The following is a 15638-nucleotide window of genomic DNA, read 5'->3' as shown; positions in this document are numbered from 1 at the left end:
GATTGCACTTCTGCAATCTCTATGAAAGCTCAGCTGCTTGTAAAACTATGTTTACACTAACAGACTACCCCAACAGGTTTCCAGACACAAAACCAATTGTATGGGTATTTGTGGTACCTCCCTCCAGATGTATAATCCTTCATGAGAAAACCAGTGGTGTGCTTCATACATTGAACAACAAGAAAACATATTATCACAGTATTTAAGGAGACATTTCACATTCAAACATCCTTCAGAAAGGTAATTCTCTCCCCAAAATGGGGATTCTCTTGGGAAGTTTTTTTAAAAAAAACATTCAAGGGAAATAAGAGGAGACAACTCAGGATATGGGAATTAACTTGAATACTCAACATCAAGATTAGATTGGAGGGGGACCAGGTGGTTACAGGACTGAGGATCCTTGACAACATGCTAGTACTACTAATACCATTTACTAGCAAGATTCAGCCACTAGGATTTAGCTAATGTCTTCACTTGGTTTTATATCCCAATTCATGAGTGTAGACAGAAATAGAAAGCAATAGAAATAACGAAAGTATAGAATCCCCTTATTCTTGGGCAGAGGTACTACTTGAGTTTGGGGACTGCACACATCTCTCACTAAACCTGAGAAGGCTGTGATCCCTTCATCAAACCCTATCCCCCTTTATTTTATCCCAAATGCCCCATGTCCTCTGGGGCAATTTTGCCATGTTTCATATTCACCACCATGATGTTTTAGGCCCAAGGGAGGCCTTTTCTGAATGAGAAAGAAATCTGGAAGCCATTTCATTTTGCCTCTTGGTTATAAAAGAAATTCTTCTGGGCCTAAAACTCGTGGGGCAGAGCAACATGGGAGAATTGCTCCCACTCACTGGGGGACATTTGTAATAAACTTTCTGTCCCTCCCCTTAAAACATTTTGGTGTATGGATGATTTCCAAGAGCCTCAAAACAGTCTTGGAAGCTATGTACAGCAGTCAGGCTGCACTTTCTCCATTCCTGCCCTATATTATGGATTTATACTATGGGTCACAAATGGTTTCCTACTAAGAACTATGAGAACTAAGAGATAGTAATGAAACACAGCAAGAATCCAGGCTAAAATCCAAGGATTGGTTTAGAATCATAGAGTTGGAAGAGACCTGGAGGGTCATCCAGTCCAGCCCCTGCCATGCACAGTCAATCCACCCCGACAGATAGCCATCCACCTTCTGTTTAGAAACCTCCAAAGAAAGAGACTCCACCACTCATTGAGGGAGTGTGCTCCACTGTTGAATAGCTTCTTTATGGGAAAATAACTTCAGATCTGAGTTTCTATTCCCAACCAGCCCTGCTGTATTTCCCTGGATTGAAAATAGCCTGAGAAGAACAATTTAAAGATATTCTCAAGCCATAATAATGTTGTATTGGGGTGCTAGTAATGCCATTGAACCAAGATCATACAGGTACCTTTCAAAGTCTAGTTTTACCATTGCTTTTTAGAGCCCATATTGAACTGTGGCATCCATTCTGTCTTTTCCATGCTACATCTTTGGAGCAAACTAAAAGTGACTTATTACAAGATCCATGTTGTATAGTGGAAACATATTATTATTCTTTTCCCTTAATGTAACATGTTTAATTTAACTGAACCATAAGGATCATTGTACTCTCTACTTTCAATACTAACATTATCATAGGCCCGTTACAAACGGGCCATATAGTACACGTGGAGCACGTACTAGAGTTAGGAAGGGGTGGTGCTTCTGCACCCCCTAACTCTAGTATGTGCTCCGCATGCACAAAATGGCGGCGGCTGTTCCACACGGCCGCCGCCATCAATATGTCACGACCGCGCCGCCTCCAAACGAGGCAGTGCGGTTGTGATGTATTGGGGCCGCGACAGGGTGCCTATGGCGCCCTTTCTGCAACCCCGGAAGGAGCTCCGTTTCGGAGCTCCTTCCTGCTTTGCGTCGCTGGGCGCAGCCTTCTTACAGCTGCGCCCAGCGACGCAAGGGAGAAAGGGGCCAAGCAGCCCCTTTCTCCTCCTACCCGCCGCCATGGGGTGTCCTTGGAGCTTGAAGCCCCAAGGACACCCCTTTCCAGGCTGCGGGGAAGCGGCCTTTTGCCACTTCCCCGCAGCCTGCAAAGCGGCGGATCGGGGCCTCGGAGGCTGCCGGTCTGGCAGCTGAGGCCCAGATAAACCGGGGAAAGGGGCGGGTGCAGGCCGCCCCAAACGGGCGGTCTGTAACCCGCCATAGTGATTTATTTGGGACACTGCAAACATAACTTTCTATTCCAGGATTCTTCAGATTGGCCCAATCGGTTGTATCATCTTTCACTCTATACACTCCAATAATTCAATCAATTAGGTGGACCTGAGTCAATTAAATGAAAAGAAATGATTCCAGGAGAAGCTGTATCAATGGCTGGAATCAGCACCAGTATAAATCCACAGAGTTAGCAATCAGTCATTGACAAAGTGGCAATCAAAATCATTAGATTCCTTACAAATCTGAATTGTATCTCCAACTTTCTGAACAGAGCTATTCAAATGGTTTGTCACATAGTCAGGATATGGGGATAGGATTGTTCCTTTCTGACTAAAAAGATTCATCAGAATGTTCAGAAATAGTTTTTTTTAAATATCAAAAATCTACTTTCATTTTTCAAATCGATATTGCTATTCAATGCTTATTTGTCAAGTGTATATATATATTTAAAATAGTTGCAGTTAACAAAATTTATTGAGTTAAAGATAAAAGGCAGCTACAAGGTGACTTGCATCTTATGGTATTTTCTCCGGCTGTGATAAAAAAAAAACACAACCCTACATGATTAGCGTACTTTATTGAAAAAGATAATTGAACTAAAATGGGAGGTCCAGGACTGCATTTTGCATAAAATGCAAAATGTTTGCAAATTGTGTGATTAGTAACATTTCCCTTTATAATTTTCTTCTGGGAAATGGTCTAGCCAGACATGATAAGAAGGGAGGCAGCTGACTGTAGCCTGAAGCAAAATGGAAGAGATCAGCAAGATAAAGCTAGACTACTGTTGTTTGATTTTATAGTTTAAAATCTTTAGGTGTTGTTGGTTAATAGAATCATTTGTTGTCCTTTAGACGGATAATCCCAGATAATTCCTTTCTCATTCTAACCTAGGTTGTTTTTAATTATTCTAACACTGTCTCTCTTACAACAGTACAGCACCGTATTTCAGATGCAAACAGGACTCAGGTGACCTATGCACATTCATCATTTATAATCTGTATGAAGACCACACTGGTTTGCTGATGACAGCTCCATATTCTCTAGAGGCCCAGATGTAGTCTGTTGCCCTTTTGCACTGTCATTCCATGGTTTGCTTTGATGCAAGCATGAGTATATGTGAGGCTTGGTATTGATTTCTGTACAGATGTTAATAATTTCCGTGTATGTCATTCTTAGAATAGAGGCTGTGAAGGTAAAGAATGTGATTTGCAATATTCCTTGATGAAGAGAAGATGCATGAAGCTTGCAAGCCAGTCTTTTATCTCTGAATCTATGGGTTCAAAGCTGAAATGAAGGCTGTTGGCTTGCTGTCATCTTAATGGACTTTTGTTTACATCAAACTCCAGCTCATACTGTAGCGGGACTGACTAGTTCTACCCACAGAACTAGCTAAGAACTGACCAAAGCAGGGAGTTAAAAAGTCAAGCTTTAACTTTCCGGCAAAACTTCCAATCTTTCAGTAAGATGTTTCCTTTAAACCTGATGAAAGACAGAAGTATTTGCTATTAAATTCTCCCTAGACACCAAGATGACTAAATTGAGGCTGTCATACTTTGGCCACATCATGAGAAGGCATGAATCATTAGAAAAGACAATAATGCTGGAAAAGGATAGAGGGTAGTAGAGAGAGAGGAAGACCTCATGCCGGATGGATAGACTCAATCAGTGAGATCATGGGTCTGAACCTGCAGGACCTGAGCAGAGAATTGAAAACAGGGGGTCATGGAGATATATCATCCACAGGGTCACTATGAGTCAGAGTAAACTGAAAGGCAACTGACAACAACAAAACTATGAAAATCACAACAATCATACATTTTAAAGCCAATTTTGAAATGAATACCAAAGTACGCTATTTTTTAAAAAAGTCTTGCTTGGAATATATCAAGAAAATTAGCTACACACATAGGAATTACAGTTGCTATAAAACCACTGCCTAATTCGGTGTTTTATCTATTCTAGAAAGGGCCAGACAAAGCCTGGGGTGGGGGGGGGGGGTATCCTAGTCACTATCAAATGAATTTTTTGTTTGTTTATTACAGATGTAAAATAATTTATTATTTGATGCATGAAAGAAACTTTGTGTCTCACAGTGTAGCATTTATAATTATTCATTTATGATGTGGCATTTTGGCAAGTGACTGTCAGAACATGGGCTTCTTGTTCTTAACAGCCTTTGAGTTGAGCTCAACTCATGATGACCCTTTGTCATCATGAGACATCTCCAAGACATCTGTCCTCCACTGCACTGCTCAGATCCTGTAGGCTCAGATCTGTAGCCTCCCTGCTTGAATCTAACCATCTGGCATGTGGTCTTCCTCTCTTTCTCCTAATTTGCTCTGCTCTGTATATACTTCATATATTATTGTAGCTATATTATATTGACACCTTCCCCCCGCCAGCTAGTTTTCCAACAGCACATATGCATGTAAGCAAGCCATAGCAAGCCTCCATAGAGGCTTTTTGCCTTATGCGGCGTGTGTGTGTCCAGAACGGATCCCCCGCATAAGGTGAGGGCAGACTGTAGTCACCTTATAGGAATTTGCACTATGGACATAGTTCATTTCACAACTATAAATTGATTAACCAGGAAACAAAGTTCCCAAAGAATAGTTTGGGAAGAATCACTTCCAAGGTGCCCAGAATTTAACTTTTTAAACATGAAGGAAATATTAAGGAACAGCCTGATTGTTCCACATAAATGTATTCTGTTTTGTGTGCCTAGCTTTGACAATGGATTGCTTGTTCACAGATCTGGTAAGTGAACTTTTTGACTTTTTCATCAGCACACTGTGCTGATAATCTCCCCTGGCATTGCTGCTGCACATAGTAGAGTGCAGTCAGAGGAGGCAATGGAAACTGCAGCACTTTTGTAAAGACTGAAAGAAAGATTTCTGAAGTCAGTGCTGATCCCTGCTCTCTCTGCTTCATAGAGCCTTTGGGGCCTTTGTACATTCTAGCCAGAATCCTTTTGCCAACTTAGACTGGCTTAAATACCGTAGCACAAGTGGATGTGCTGCTTCTCCTCCTCCTCCTCCTCCTCCTCCTCCTCCTCCTCCTCCTCCTCCTCCTCCTTTTTTTTTGGATGTTGCATGAGGACACTGTGCTAATCAAGGGCACCCAAGCAGTTTTATTCTGGATTAACCACTTAGCAACCAATTGTGCTGTTTAGGGCACTGCTTAAAGGATGTCTCCAGTGCAGATGAGCAACCCCCAGCTACACACAGTACTGCATGCACCTGTCACATTTTCATGAAGCAATGCAATCCAGTGTAGCTACACTGTATAATTCTATTTTATCCTATTGTGTAATTTTAGTATAATCCTATTTTATTAATTCAATATCTCTTTGTTGTTGGACAATATGATTTCCATTTTAGCTGTAACCCTGTCAGAGGGCCTGAACAGAGGCCAAAATAAAGCTGCTTCAGGTCCTAAGGACTAAAGCGCAGTTTTGGCGCAGCTCCTGGCCTCTTAAGGTGTGTGTGTCATTTAAACATCATACCTCCAAAGTGACCCAAAGCAGCTTCATTTTGGCCTGTCTGTTCAGGCCCTTAGTGTCTGGAAGCAGCAGTTATAGTTAGACTAGTAGCCCCAAGAAATAAATGTAGACTCATGCTCCCTCTCTATTTCCTGTGGACTGAGTGTCAAAATGCTGGCTAATGTCTAATTAATGTCTAATGTCAAGCCATGTGCTAGGCATACACAGGAGAGGGAGCGCTATTAGACATCCCCCTCCCTTCGGCTTCCCATAGCCAGAATGAGTCTGTGAGTCATTACCACTTGAAGGAAGTCTCTTTAAGGTTTCAGGAATGGAATCCTATTAAGTCAAGAAATGATAGAGTAGGCTTTTTAAGTGAATCATGCACGTCTCCAGCAAAATTCCCATCCATTTCAATAGGGTCTTCAGAGGAGAAGTTCCCAGTGGATTGTGTGCCCTTGTTAATAGCATTGAATTAATGCTCTTCACCACCACTGCATACACACAGGGACTGTTTTACTCCTTGAATTGTCTTATGCATGGCTGACAGGAGGAAGGGCTTTTTTTATACACACATATATAAAAAGAATCCTCTTGTTGAATTTTTGACAGCACACCACTGCTTGCAGTAATAAGCTGGTTGCATTAATGGGTTACATTTATGCAGTTTCTTCACCACCAAGGCAATTGTCATGCAATTCCATTTCCAGGTCTCATTACAATCATTGTGAGTGCTAGAGAAGGGAGGGAGGAGGTGGTAGGGTATTAGAGTCTTAAAAGTGAGTCCATTCAGTGATACTTTGAGTGACAGGAGAGGAGAATGGCACAAACTAATTCCATCTTCAGTCATCACATTGAATGGGCAGAGGTGAAACTCATGCTGTTTTTAAAGGCCTGACCCTTCTCTACCTTTGCTTTTCAGTACTGTAGGGTTTTATTTTAAAACTCCAGTCCATCATGAGTACAGTACTGGTTGTGAGTTGCCATCCCGTGATAAAAGCAACACCACAGCTGACATTACCCTGGAAAATCAAGACAAGCAAGGGGGGGGGGGAAGGCTGTCATTCAGCATAAGGATTTTCCAGCTCGTTCAGCTGCAGATGGAGTGCACTAGAAACCCGAAGAACAATGCTAATTAGTATTCCATTAAAAAAGAAGAAATCTTGCTGAGACCTGGAGTCGCATCCCGACAGTCAAAGTGAAGCATGCCTCACTAATGTAACCTTAATTCTTTTTATTTTGCAGAGACAGCAAGCTGACCATGTTGCTCCGGGAGTCCCTTGGGAACATGAATTGCCGTACCACCATGATAGCTCACATTTCGGCAGCTGCGGGCAACTATGCTGAAACACTTTCCACCATCCAGATTGCATCTAGGGTCTTAAGAATGAAGAAAAAGAAAACCAAGGTAAGGGCAGGGGGAAACTCTTTTATTATCTTTCTTGGGCAATAGTAGAGTGGCAAAGAGGTCTCAAGTAAAGAGGGGAGGCCTTAAAAATGCAGCTTTTAACAAAATCAATATTCATAATTTCCGAGTGCTTGAACGTACATCTGCGTGCACAGGGGAAATCATATGTTTAGTGTTAGGTAAACCATTTAGTGTTTATAATAGTTGGGTATTTGGCAGAGGGTTCAAGCCCTGAGGATGTTTTATTAGAATAGCTCAAGCACTGAATACTATTTAAAATTTCAAGTAGGTATACTGTAATCACTGTAACAGCTTGAATTATCATTATTCACTTTAGCAGACTAAGGAATGTGAAATGTGAATGAAGATCAATGAACAGGTCCCTCAAATACCATTGCACAACAGTCTGTTCACAGACGGAAATCTGTTCAATAGAACAGGCTATAATGTATGTCCTTCTCTAGCATTTTACCCATTATTCTTCCAACAAGTACAAAGTTCTGTTAAGAAACAAGATAAGTGGATGTGGTCAGGAAGGAACAAATGTAGTCAAAGTATTTCAAGACAATGCAATCTTTTATATTGTAAGTCAGGTTGAGAGAAGCTGGGTGTTCTGATTTCTGCACTATAGTATTTGTTTCTTGGAAAAAGTTTATATTTCAGAAATGAGGGAAGATACATAGTAATCATATCTTTAATTGGGTCCAATTCTCAGTGTTCATATGCTTACCTGATCTTAGAAGAAAACAGAATTGGTAAAACACAGTGTTATGTCACTTACTCTCTGTAGAAATTGTGAATGAAATCAAATAGTGCCTTCCTCTAGGGGTGTAAATCTTTGTAAATTTCATTCTCACTGACAAGAATGAATAATGTTACTATTTTCCTCCTTGCTGCAAGAAAGTTATCAAAAGTTACCAGACTGTCAAAAATATTTTGCAATTTGCAACAAAAATTCATGTTTTTGTGCAGAAAACGTATTTTTTGCAGCAGAGTTTTCTTCACAGAAAACTGAATTTTCTGCACAAAAACCAGTCTTTCTAATGAACAATATAAAATAAGTTTATTTCACAGAAAATAGAAATGTTAAAATACTGTGCCGAAAATGCTGTTTTCTGTGTAGGAAACATTTTTCTGCACAGAATTGTCTTTTTTCCCTCTGTACAAAAACCTTCACATGTGTATTTCATGAGAATTAAGTCCTGTTCTGCAGAGATTCTTGTCTGTCTAGGATATTCTCTGTCAAGGTTTTCCAGCATCTGAGAAACTCATTTTTCAAATATTTTTTTAATTATATATTTATTAATTTTAACACACACACAGTCTGATTCACTACCAAAATCATAAACATTCAGAAAGAAAAAATATGAACAGGTTGAATATCCCTTAGCCAAAATGCTTAGGACCAGAAATGTTTCAGGGTGTTTTTTTTTTGGGGGGGGGGGGGTGGATTTTGGAATATCTGTATTTGTATATGCATAATTCACAATACACAACAGAAGTAGCATATTATGTACTATATTTGCAAGGCTGGAGAGTGATGTGAGAGATGTGAGGCTGGAGAGAGAGAGACGTGGCTGGAGAGAGACGGAGGATCTATGAAATGGTGGGAATCTAAGCATAGTGATCAGGCAAATCCACATCTGCTATTTCACAGATCCAACTATTTCTCTCCAGTCACATCTCTCTCCAACCTCACATTTCTCCCCAGCCTTGTGTCTTGTTGGCTCACTGCTTGTGTTGTGTATGAGATGTGAGGCTCAAGAAAGGCTGAGGACCAGAGAGATGAACAAGCAGGAATTCCACAGCTGCTGTCTCAAAGGTGGAAGGAGGTGGCTGGCGGCAAAACGTTCAGGGTTTGGGAGGTTTTCAGATTTCTAGATTAGAGATGCTCAACCTGTGTGAGTGTGTATGTGTACGTATGTACACGTATTTTTCTTCATTTGTCTTTTTTTGTCATATATAGATCTATATCTATATCTCTATGTGACAAAAGAAAAATGAAGAAAAATACATGTATGTATATAACTAAAACATACTATGGGGTCACTGACACTTTTTTGAATGAAGAGATTTTCAGCCCTGCACTGATTCAGAATAAATTCAGAATAGGTTTGGTGTTCCCATTATATTCTTCATTCTCTCTATGCCATTTTAACCCTGTTGCTGTTCACATTTGTCACCATATTGATTTAAAATGCAAGTGCCTCCATTTTTGGGAAAGATGCAGCGCAAATCGATTAGGTAGCATGGCAAGTGTGAACTTCATGGAAATAACCCAGTTCCACACCATTTTATTTCTGTAGTGTGAATGGTGCCTAAAACTCTAAAACACTTAACACTTACTAAGACACAAAGGGGCTCTGATCCCCCATTCCAGACTGTAATGAAAGGGGGGGGGGAGAAAAGAGAAAGACAAAATACATTATTCTACCACTACAGTATCAACTAGATTATCTACTAAAATCACTAGTAGCCATATCCACAAATTATTACATCATTAGATTTTTTATTGCTCAAAAAGTCCATAAATGGTTTCCTATCTTTAACAGAGTCTTCAGCTGTTTTGTCTTTTGACAACATGGGCTAACTCAGCAACCTTAACAATCCATTGTTTTATCATTGGTGCTTCAGTCCATTTCCAAGTTTGAGCAAATAGTGTTTTTGCTGCTATTATCATATATTGGCTTCCTGTGGTGAGATGGCTAATATTGTCTTGGGGAGAAGTCTGTTATATCAGTAGTAAACGTGTACCAAGCATGCTTTAACTTATCATACCAAAGATAACCATGCCACTCACATCTTAAAGCATTATTTCCATGTTCCAAGTCTCTCTCTGCTCTAAGCAAAATCCATTCCTTCAACTATTTTCAAATATTCTTTCCATTGTCCACCAGCAGAAAAGAATTTCCTCTTGCAACACTGCATGCTCAGTAAATTTCTGGATCACATTTGGAACTTTGTGATGGGTACTGGGCAGAGAACAGGAAGCTGTAAAGTCCTGTCATGCTGGTATGGTAGTGCGGTATTAGACATCATTTAGTAACAGCACCCAGTATTTTTAAAACAGAAATTGTGTAGCCTAGGGTAAAGGCACAACAGTATGGTTTAACTTATCTAGAAATTTATAGGGCGAGTGTATTACTTCCTATTCACTGGGGTATTGCAGTACTTCTGTGATCACTGTTCCTTTTTTACAAGTGAAATCTTTGAGACATGGCTTTCACAATCTGGTATCCAGTGCTTAGAAAAGTTACCTTTTTTGGGACTACTACTAACAGACTGTCTCAACAGACGGATACTAAACCTTGGGGCAGAGTGGGGCCGTGGTGATTGCATACCAGCCACCCCCATGCCACTCGCCTGACCAGACAGTGGGCGATGTCACACTGCATGTTCAGCGCAGCATATACACATGCTGCACCGAAGAAGTGACAAAAAGCTTCTACTGCAGTGGCCAGGGCACCCTTTTTGTGGTGCAAAAAGGAGACATTTTTGTGGCTTCTTTTTGTACCGTGAAAAGGCCAGATCGGGGCCGTGGTGTGTAGTTGCCATGGCCCCAATCCGGCAAGGAAAGGGGGTGCTGCAGGCCTCTCCAAAGGGGTAGTCTGTTGAGCCCCAGAGTCCCCAAGCCAACATGGCAACAGAAGGATTCTGGAAGTGACTCTGCTTGATTCCCATTCAGCAGTTCCTGCCAGCAAATAAAAATATTTATGAATCCCCCCCCCTCTCCTTGAGCCCATAGTAGCCTTTGTAAAAATTATTGCAATGAAAAATTGCATTCCTATACCTATTTACCTGATAAGAAATAGGTTAGAAACCTAGCTGAAGTTGTACATAAACTTGCTTGTTAGTTTCTTATGTTTTCTCACTTGTTATTACATTTGTTATTAGTGTCAGCAGTTTTTGAAAGGAGTCTCATAAACTGTACAAATAAATAAAATTCACATGATCCTCACACTGCAGTCCCAAGGATATTTGTTTAGATGTGAGTCCCACTGTGTTCATGTTTGATACAAGGAAATATGTCATAACTTTAATTAAATGTGGATAACTTGCCTGGAGGAATAGTGGAATACTTTTTAGAGGTTTCTCCAGAAATTACTGAACATGCATTTGTTTGATATAACTAAAACAGAGAGAACTTTGGTTTTACATTTAGGAATGCAGGAAATTGGATTAGGGTCTAATCTGCACTGCTGAAATAAAAAAGTTTGACACCACTTTAACTGTCATGACTCAATGGTATGCAATTCTGAGATTTGTAGTTTTGTGAAATATTTAGCCTTCTCTGTCAGAGAGAGCTCTGGTGCCAAAACAAACTACAAATCTCAGCATTCCATAGCATTGAGCCATGGCAGTTAAAGTGATGTCAAGCAGCATTATTTCTGCAGTGCAGGTTAGACCTAAGCTCTATATGATCACTTCCATCCAATAAGGTTAGAAGATCTAAGGAATGTAAAACATTGCAAGTTGGGAACAAGGTAACCTTTCCAAAAGCTATTCCTAATGTGAATCTTATAAATGGAAAGCATTTTCTGTTTTTTCATTACCTCTTTTCCTCTCTGATCTCCTGCAGTCACACAAGTAATGTTACAGAAATAAGATTCACTGATTATAGTGGAATACACTTCCAAGCAAATAAGACTGGAACCTAATCAAGTGATGGGTATTGTTTACCAATTCATAATTTTTTCATTCTATTCCAACTATGGTTTAATTCCAGGATGCTTCTTCCTCACATGACTGAGATCTAGCAGACACTTCTTGCTGGAGTAGTTGACGGCAGTGAGGCACTAAGTCTATAGATGACACTAAGAAGCTTACGGCACTGTTCCTCTTGGGTCCATTCTGAGAACGGAACGGAAGGAGCAGGAACGAGTGCGGAACAAGTGGGGGACGGATTTTACCGCACACTCCAGTCCCTCACTCGTTCCGTTCTCCCTCCCTTCCGTGCCTATTCCGTTCCAGAGGGGGCAATTTTTGAGAACTGTTCACAACAGTTCTCAAAAAGCGTTCCCTCTGGAACGGAATGGGAACAGAAGAGAGGGGGAATGGAATGAGTGAGGGACTGGTGTGTGCAGTAAAATCCGTCCCCCACTCATTCCGTTTCCTGCTGGGCCGTTCTGAGAATGGCCCTGAAGACCTGTGTGGTAAGCTTCAAAGACTAGTATCGAATGAAGGGAGAAATTGGAAAGAACTATCTTTCCACTACTTCTAGAACAATGGACCTCGGCACAAGTATGGATGAATCCAGAAGATTTTTACACTGGCGCTTACAGTGAGTTAAGCGCCAGTAAAACGTCCCTGAAGCGTGAGGGTGTGAAAGCCAGTCGCAATATTAATCATTGCAGGAATACAGGTTTTAGGAGTCTAAATTAATTTATAAATTAATTTTTTAACATGAAATTTCAGAGGAGGCACTGAGATCTCATGGAGTCCCATCCTAGGCTCTTTTAGTTATAAGTGTGTCCAGTAAATGTTGGACTAGAACACTGGGAGAATAGGGGTCAAATCCCCACTCAGCCAGTAGGTGACCATGGGCAAGTCCCACTTTCCCAACCTTAGAGAAAGGCAGTATCAAACTTCCTTTGAATAAATCTTGCCAAGGAAAACCTATAATAGAGGGCACAATATGTCAGATTCAACTGGAGGGCACATAACAACAACAAATCAGTCAGATTATTTTAATTGTCTTTAATTTTTTTTCTGCAAAGTACTGTAAAATACTAATTTTTTACTATGAAGTTGTTTTTAAATTATTTTATCTGTGAGCTGCGTTGGGTCCCTTTCTGGAAGAAAGTCAGCATAGAAAATAAATAAACAAACAAATGTGTTTCTTAAATTTACTGCAGCTGTAGATATTTTCCTTTCAATATTGTTACACTGCACTGTCACCCTGTATATTTTGCCTGACAACCTTAATATCAACTCTGATGCTGTTGGAGTAATTTGGCTTCAGAAAAGTAAATTCTTAAAAATGAGGGAACTGGTAAAAAGGCAGTTGTAATTAAAAGTCAAAAGTATCAAATATCTCTGTGATGTGTAAGGTCTATTCAAAACCACCAAAACGAAGAAGCTACCAGCATTGCTAGTGTTCAGTATAAAGGAAACTGTTAAGGGGTTAAAAAAGTACCTTTAGAAACTGGATGTCTTGTCTTGAGGTGAACATAAAGAACAAAAACTTAGACAAAGAAAATGCAAGCAGAAAATTACAGGTGCAAAAAAGGATTTTGAGAAACATAATAGATGGGAAAAGACTGCCTTGGCAAGTAGTGGACGTTCCTTCTTTGGAGGTTTTTCAATAGCAGTTGGATGGACATCTTTCAAGGGTTCTTGAGTTTTGTATTCCTTGTGAATCCTTTCAGCTCTAAGATTTTATGATTCTGTATACCCAATAGTATCAAGACCACAAACAAGCAATTCTTTAAACATCTCAGGAGCAAGAAACCAACCTATCTCTCAAAAGAATCTGTCCCAGTACTGAAACAGTGTTGGCTGGCATTAATGGACTAATTAAACAAATTAAAACTTAATCCAGACAAGACAGAGATGCTTCTGGTCTGTCAAAAAAGGCATATCAGGGAATAGGGATTCAGCCTGTGTTGGATGGGGTTACACTCCCTCTGAAATCTCAGGTTCACAGCTTGGGTGTTCTCCTGGACTGAACTCTGAGACTTGGTGCCCAGGTTTCAGCAGTGACCAGGAGTGCATTTACACAGTTAAGACTAATGTGCCAGCTGCACACATTCTTTGAGGAGCAAGATTGGGCTATGGTAACACATGCCTTGATTATATCCTGTTTGGACTAGTGTCATGTGTTCTACATGGAGCTGCCTTTGGAAACTGTTTAGAAATTCAGCAGGTACAAAATGCTGTGGCCAAAATGCTGACTGAGGCCTGTTATAGGGGGCTTCCTCATTAAAATAACTTCAGTGGCTACCGATTCATTTCCAGGCAAAATTTAAAATGTTGCTCATGACCTATAAAACCCTATATGGCTTAGGTCAAGAAAAACTGAAAGACAGTATCCCACCATACAAACCTACAAGATTTCTGAGATTATCAGGGGAAGGCTTTCCCTTGGTTCAATGCTATCACAGGCTCATTTGGTGAGAACACAAGAGAGAGCCTTCTCAGTAGCTAATCCCATCGTCTCAAGTTACTTTGCATGGAAGACTAGGCATGCCTCTACCCTGCTCTCTTTTTGCCAGCAGGCAAAGACCTTTCTGTTCAATTAGAATTTTAATGTATAATTACTTGAAGGAAAGCTTCTTACGGAGTGCACTTTATTTTTAATTCTTGCTTCCTTTTTAATGACTTTATACTGTTTTTAATTTATTGTTTTAATATGATTATTATAATTGTGTTTAAAATGTTATTGTTTTTAGCTGGTGCTTTTTGAAAACCAACTTGGTTTCCACTCTGTGAGAAAGGTGGCACATTAAACAGACAGACAGACAGACAGACAGCTGGGGAGGCAGTTGGATCATTAGATGACAATGAAATTTTGAAAGAGCAAAACGATATTGCAAAGAAACTGAAAGAATTCTTTTAATTTGTTTTCATCAGTGAAATTTCTTAGCTATTTCCATACTTGAATGAATACTTCCAAGCAGGAAAAGTGAGGAGTTGAAGTAGATAATGGTGACAAGAGAGAATATTCTAGATCTCAGTGATGAATTAGAAACAAATAAATCACGAGGTTCAGTGGGTATCCACCTGAGAATTCTTAAAGTTCCTTAAAACAAATTTGCTGATCTTATGACTAAAATATGTAAATATACCTAAAAGCAATCTCTGCTCTGGAAGACTAGAAGGTGGCCAATATAATAGCAATTTTAAAAAAGGTATACATTGGAGATCCAGGAAACTATACTTCAGTTAGCTTTATTCTATTCAAGGGAAAGTGTGTAGCTGATAGAGTGTATGGTGGAAAAACAGACAAATTCTATGCTGGGCAAAATTAGAAAGGCAGGAGGCCAATATCATAATGTTCTTATATAAATCCATGGCACCAGCACATCTGTAACACTGCATTTAGCACCTAGTCACCTAAACACTGAAATCATACAGCTCGAAAAAGGACAACCAAAGTTACCTGCTGCCATACAAGGAAAAGTTACAGGGTTCTGACACATGGGAGAGGTGTGTACATAGCGAAGAAAAAGGAGATTGTGAGCAGCTCTTCTCCCTCTTTCATAATACTAGAACCCAGGATCATCCACCCAAGTTCAGTGGTAGAACATTGAGACCCAATAAAAGGAAGTACATCTTCATATAGTGTATAGTGAAGTTTGGAACCCACAGCCAAGAATTATAAGCTTCATTCATTCATTCATTCATTCATTCATTCATATTCCTCCTTTTCCCTGGGGCTCAAAGCATTTTGTAAGAATTTTTTTAAAAAAATGTTTTCCATTTCAAAACTTTATCCTAGTTTTCCATAGCTTAAATTTACACAAATCAATGTATACAAATTAACATAGTTGAATCTAACTGGCAAAAAAAAAAAA

The 15638-nt window shown here is 39.9% G+C and overlaps 1 protein-coding gene across 1 annotated transcript in view; it reads left to right on the top strand.

The window, feature by feature from the left end:
* KIF26B (kinesin family member 26B) overlaps window positions 1-15638 on the top strand; it is a 414886-nt gene that overhangs the window by 363364 nt on the left and 35884 nt on the right. The window contains 1 exon segment of the mRNA XM_042446725.1: window positions 6960-7122. Coding sequence (XP_042302659.1) covers window positions 6960-7122 — 163 coding nt within the window.

The sequence above is a fragment of the Sceloporus undulatus genome, chromosome 1, assembly GCF_019175285.1.
Source record: "Sceloporus undulatus isolate JIND9_A2432 ecotype Alabama chromosome 1, SceUnd_v1.1, whole genome shotgun sequence".
Lineage (NCBI taxonomy): Eukaryota > Metazoa > Chordata > Lepidosauria > Squamata > Phrynosomatidae > Sceloporus > Sceloporus undulatus.
Note: the sequence above shows the minus strand (reverse complement) of the source record. Positions and strands in the feature narration are given on the sequence as shown.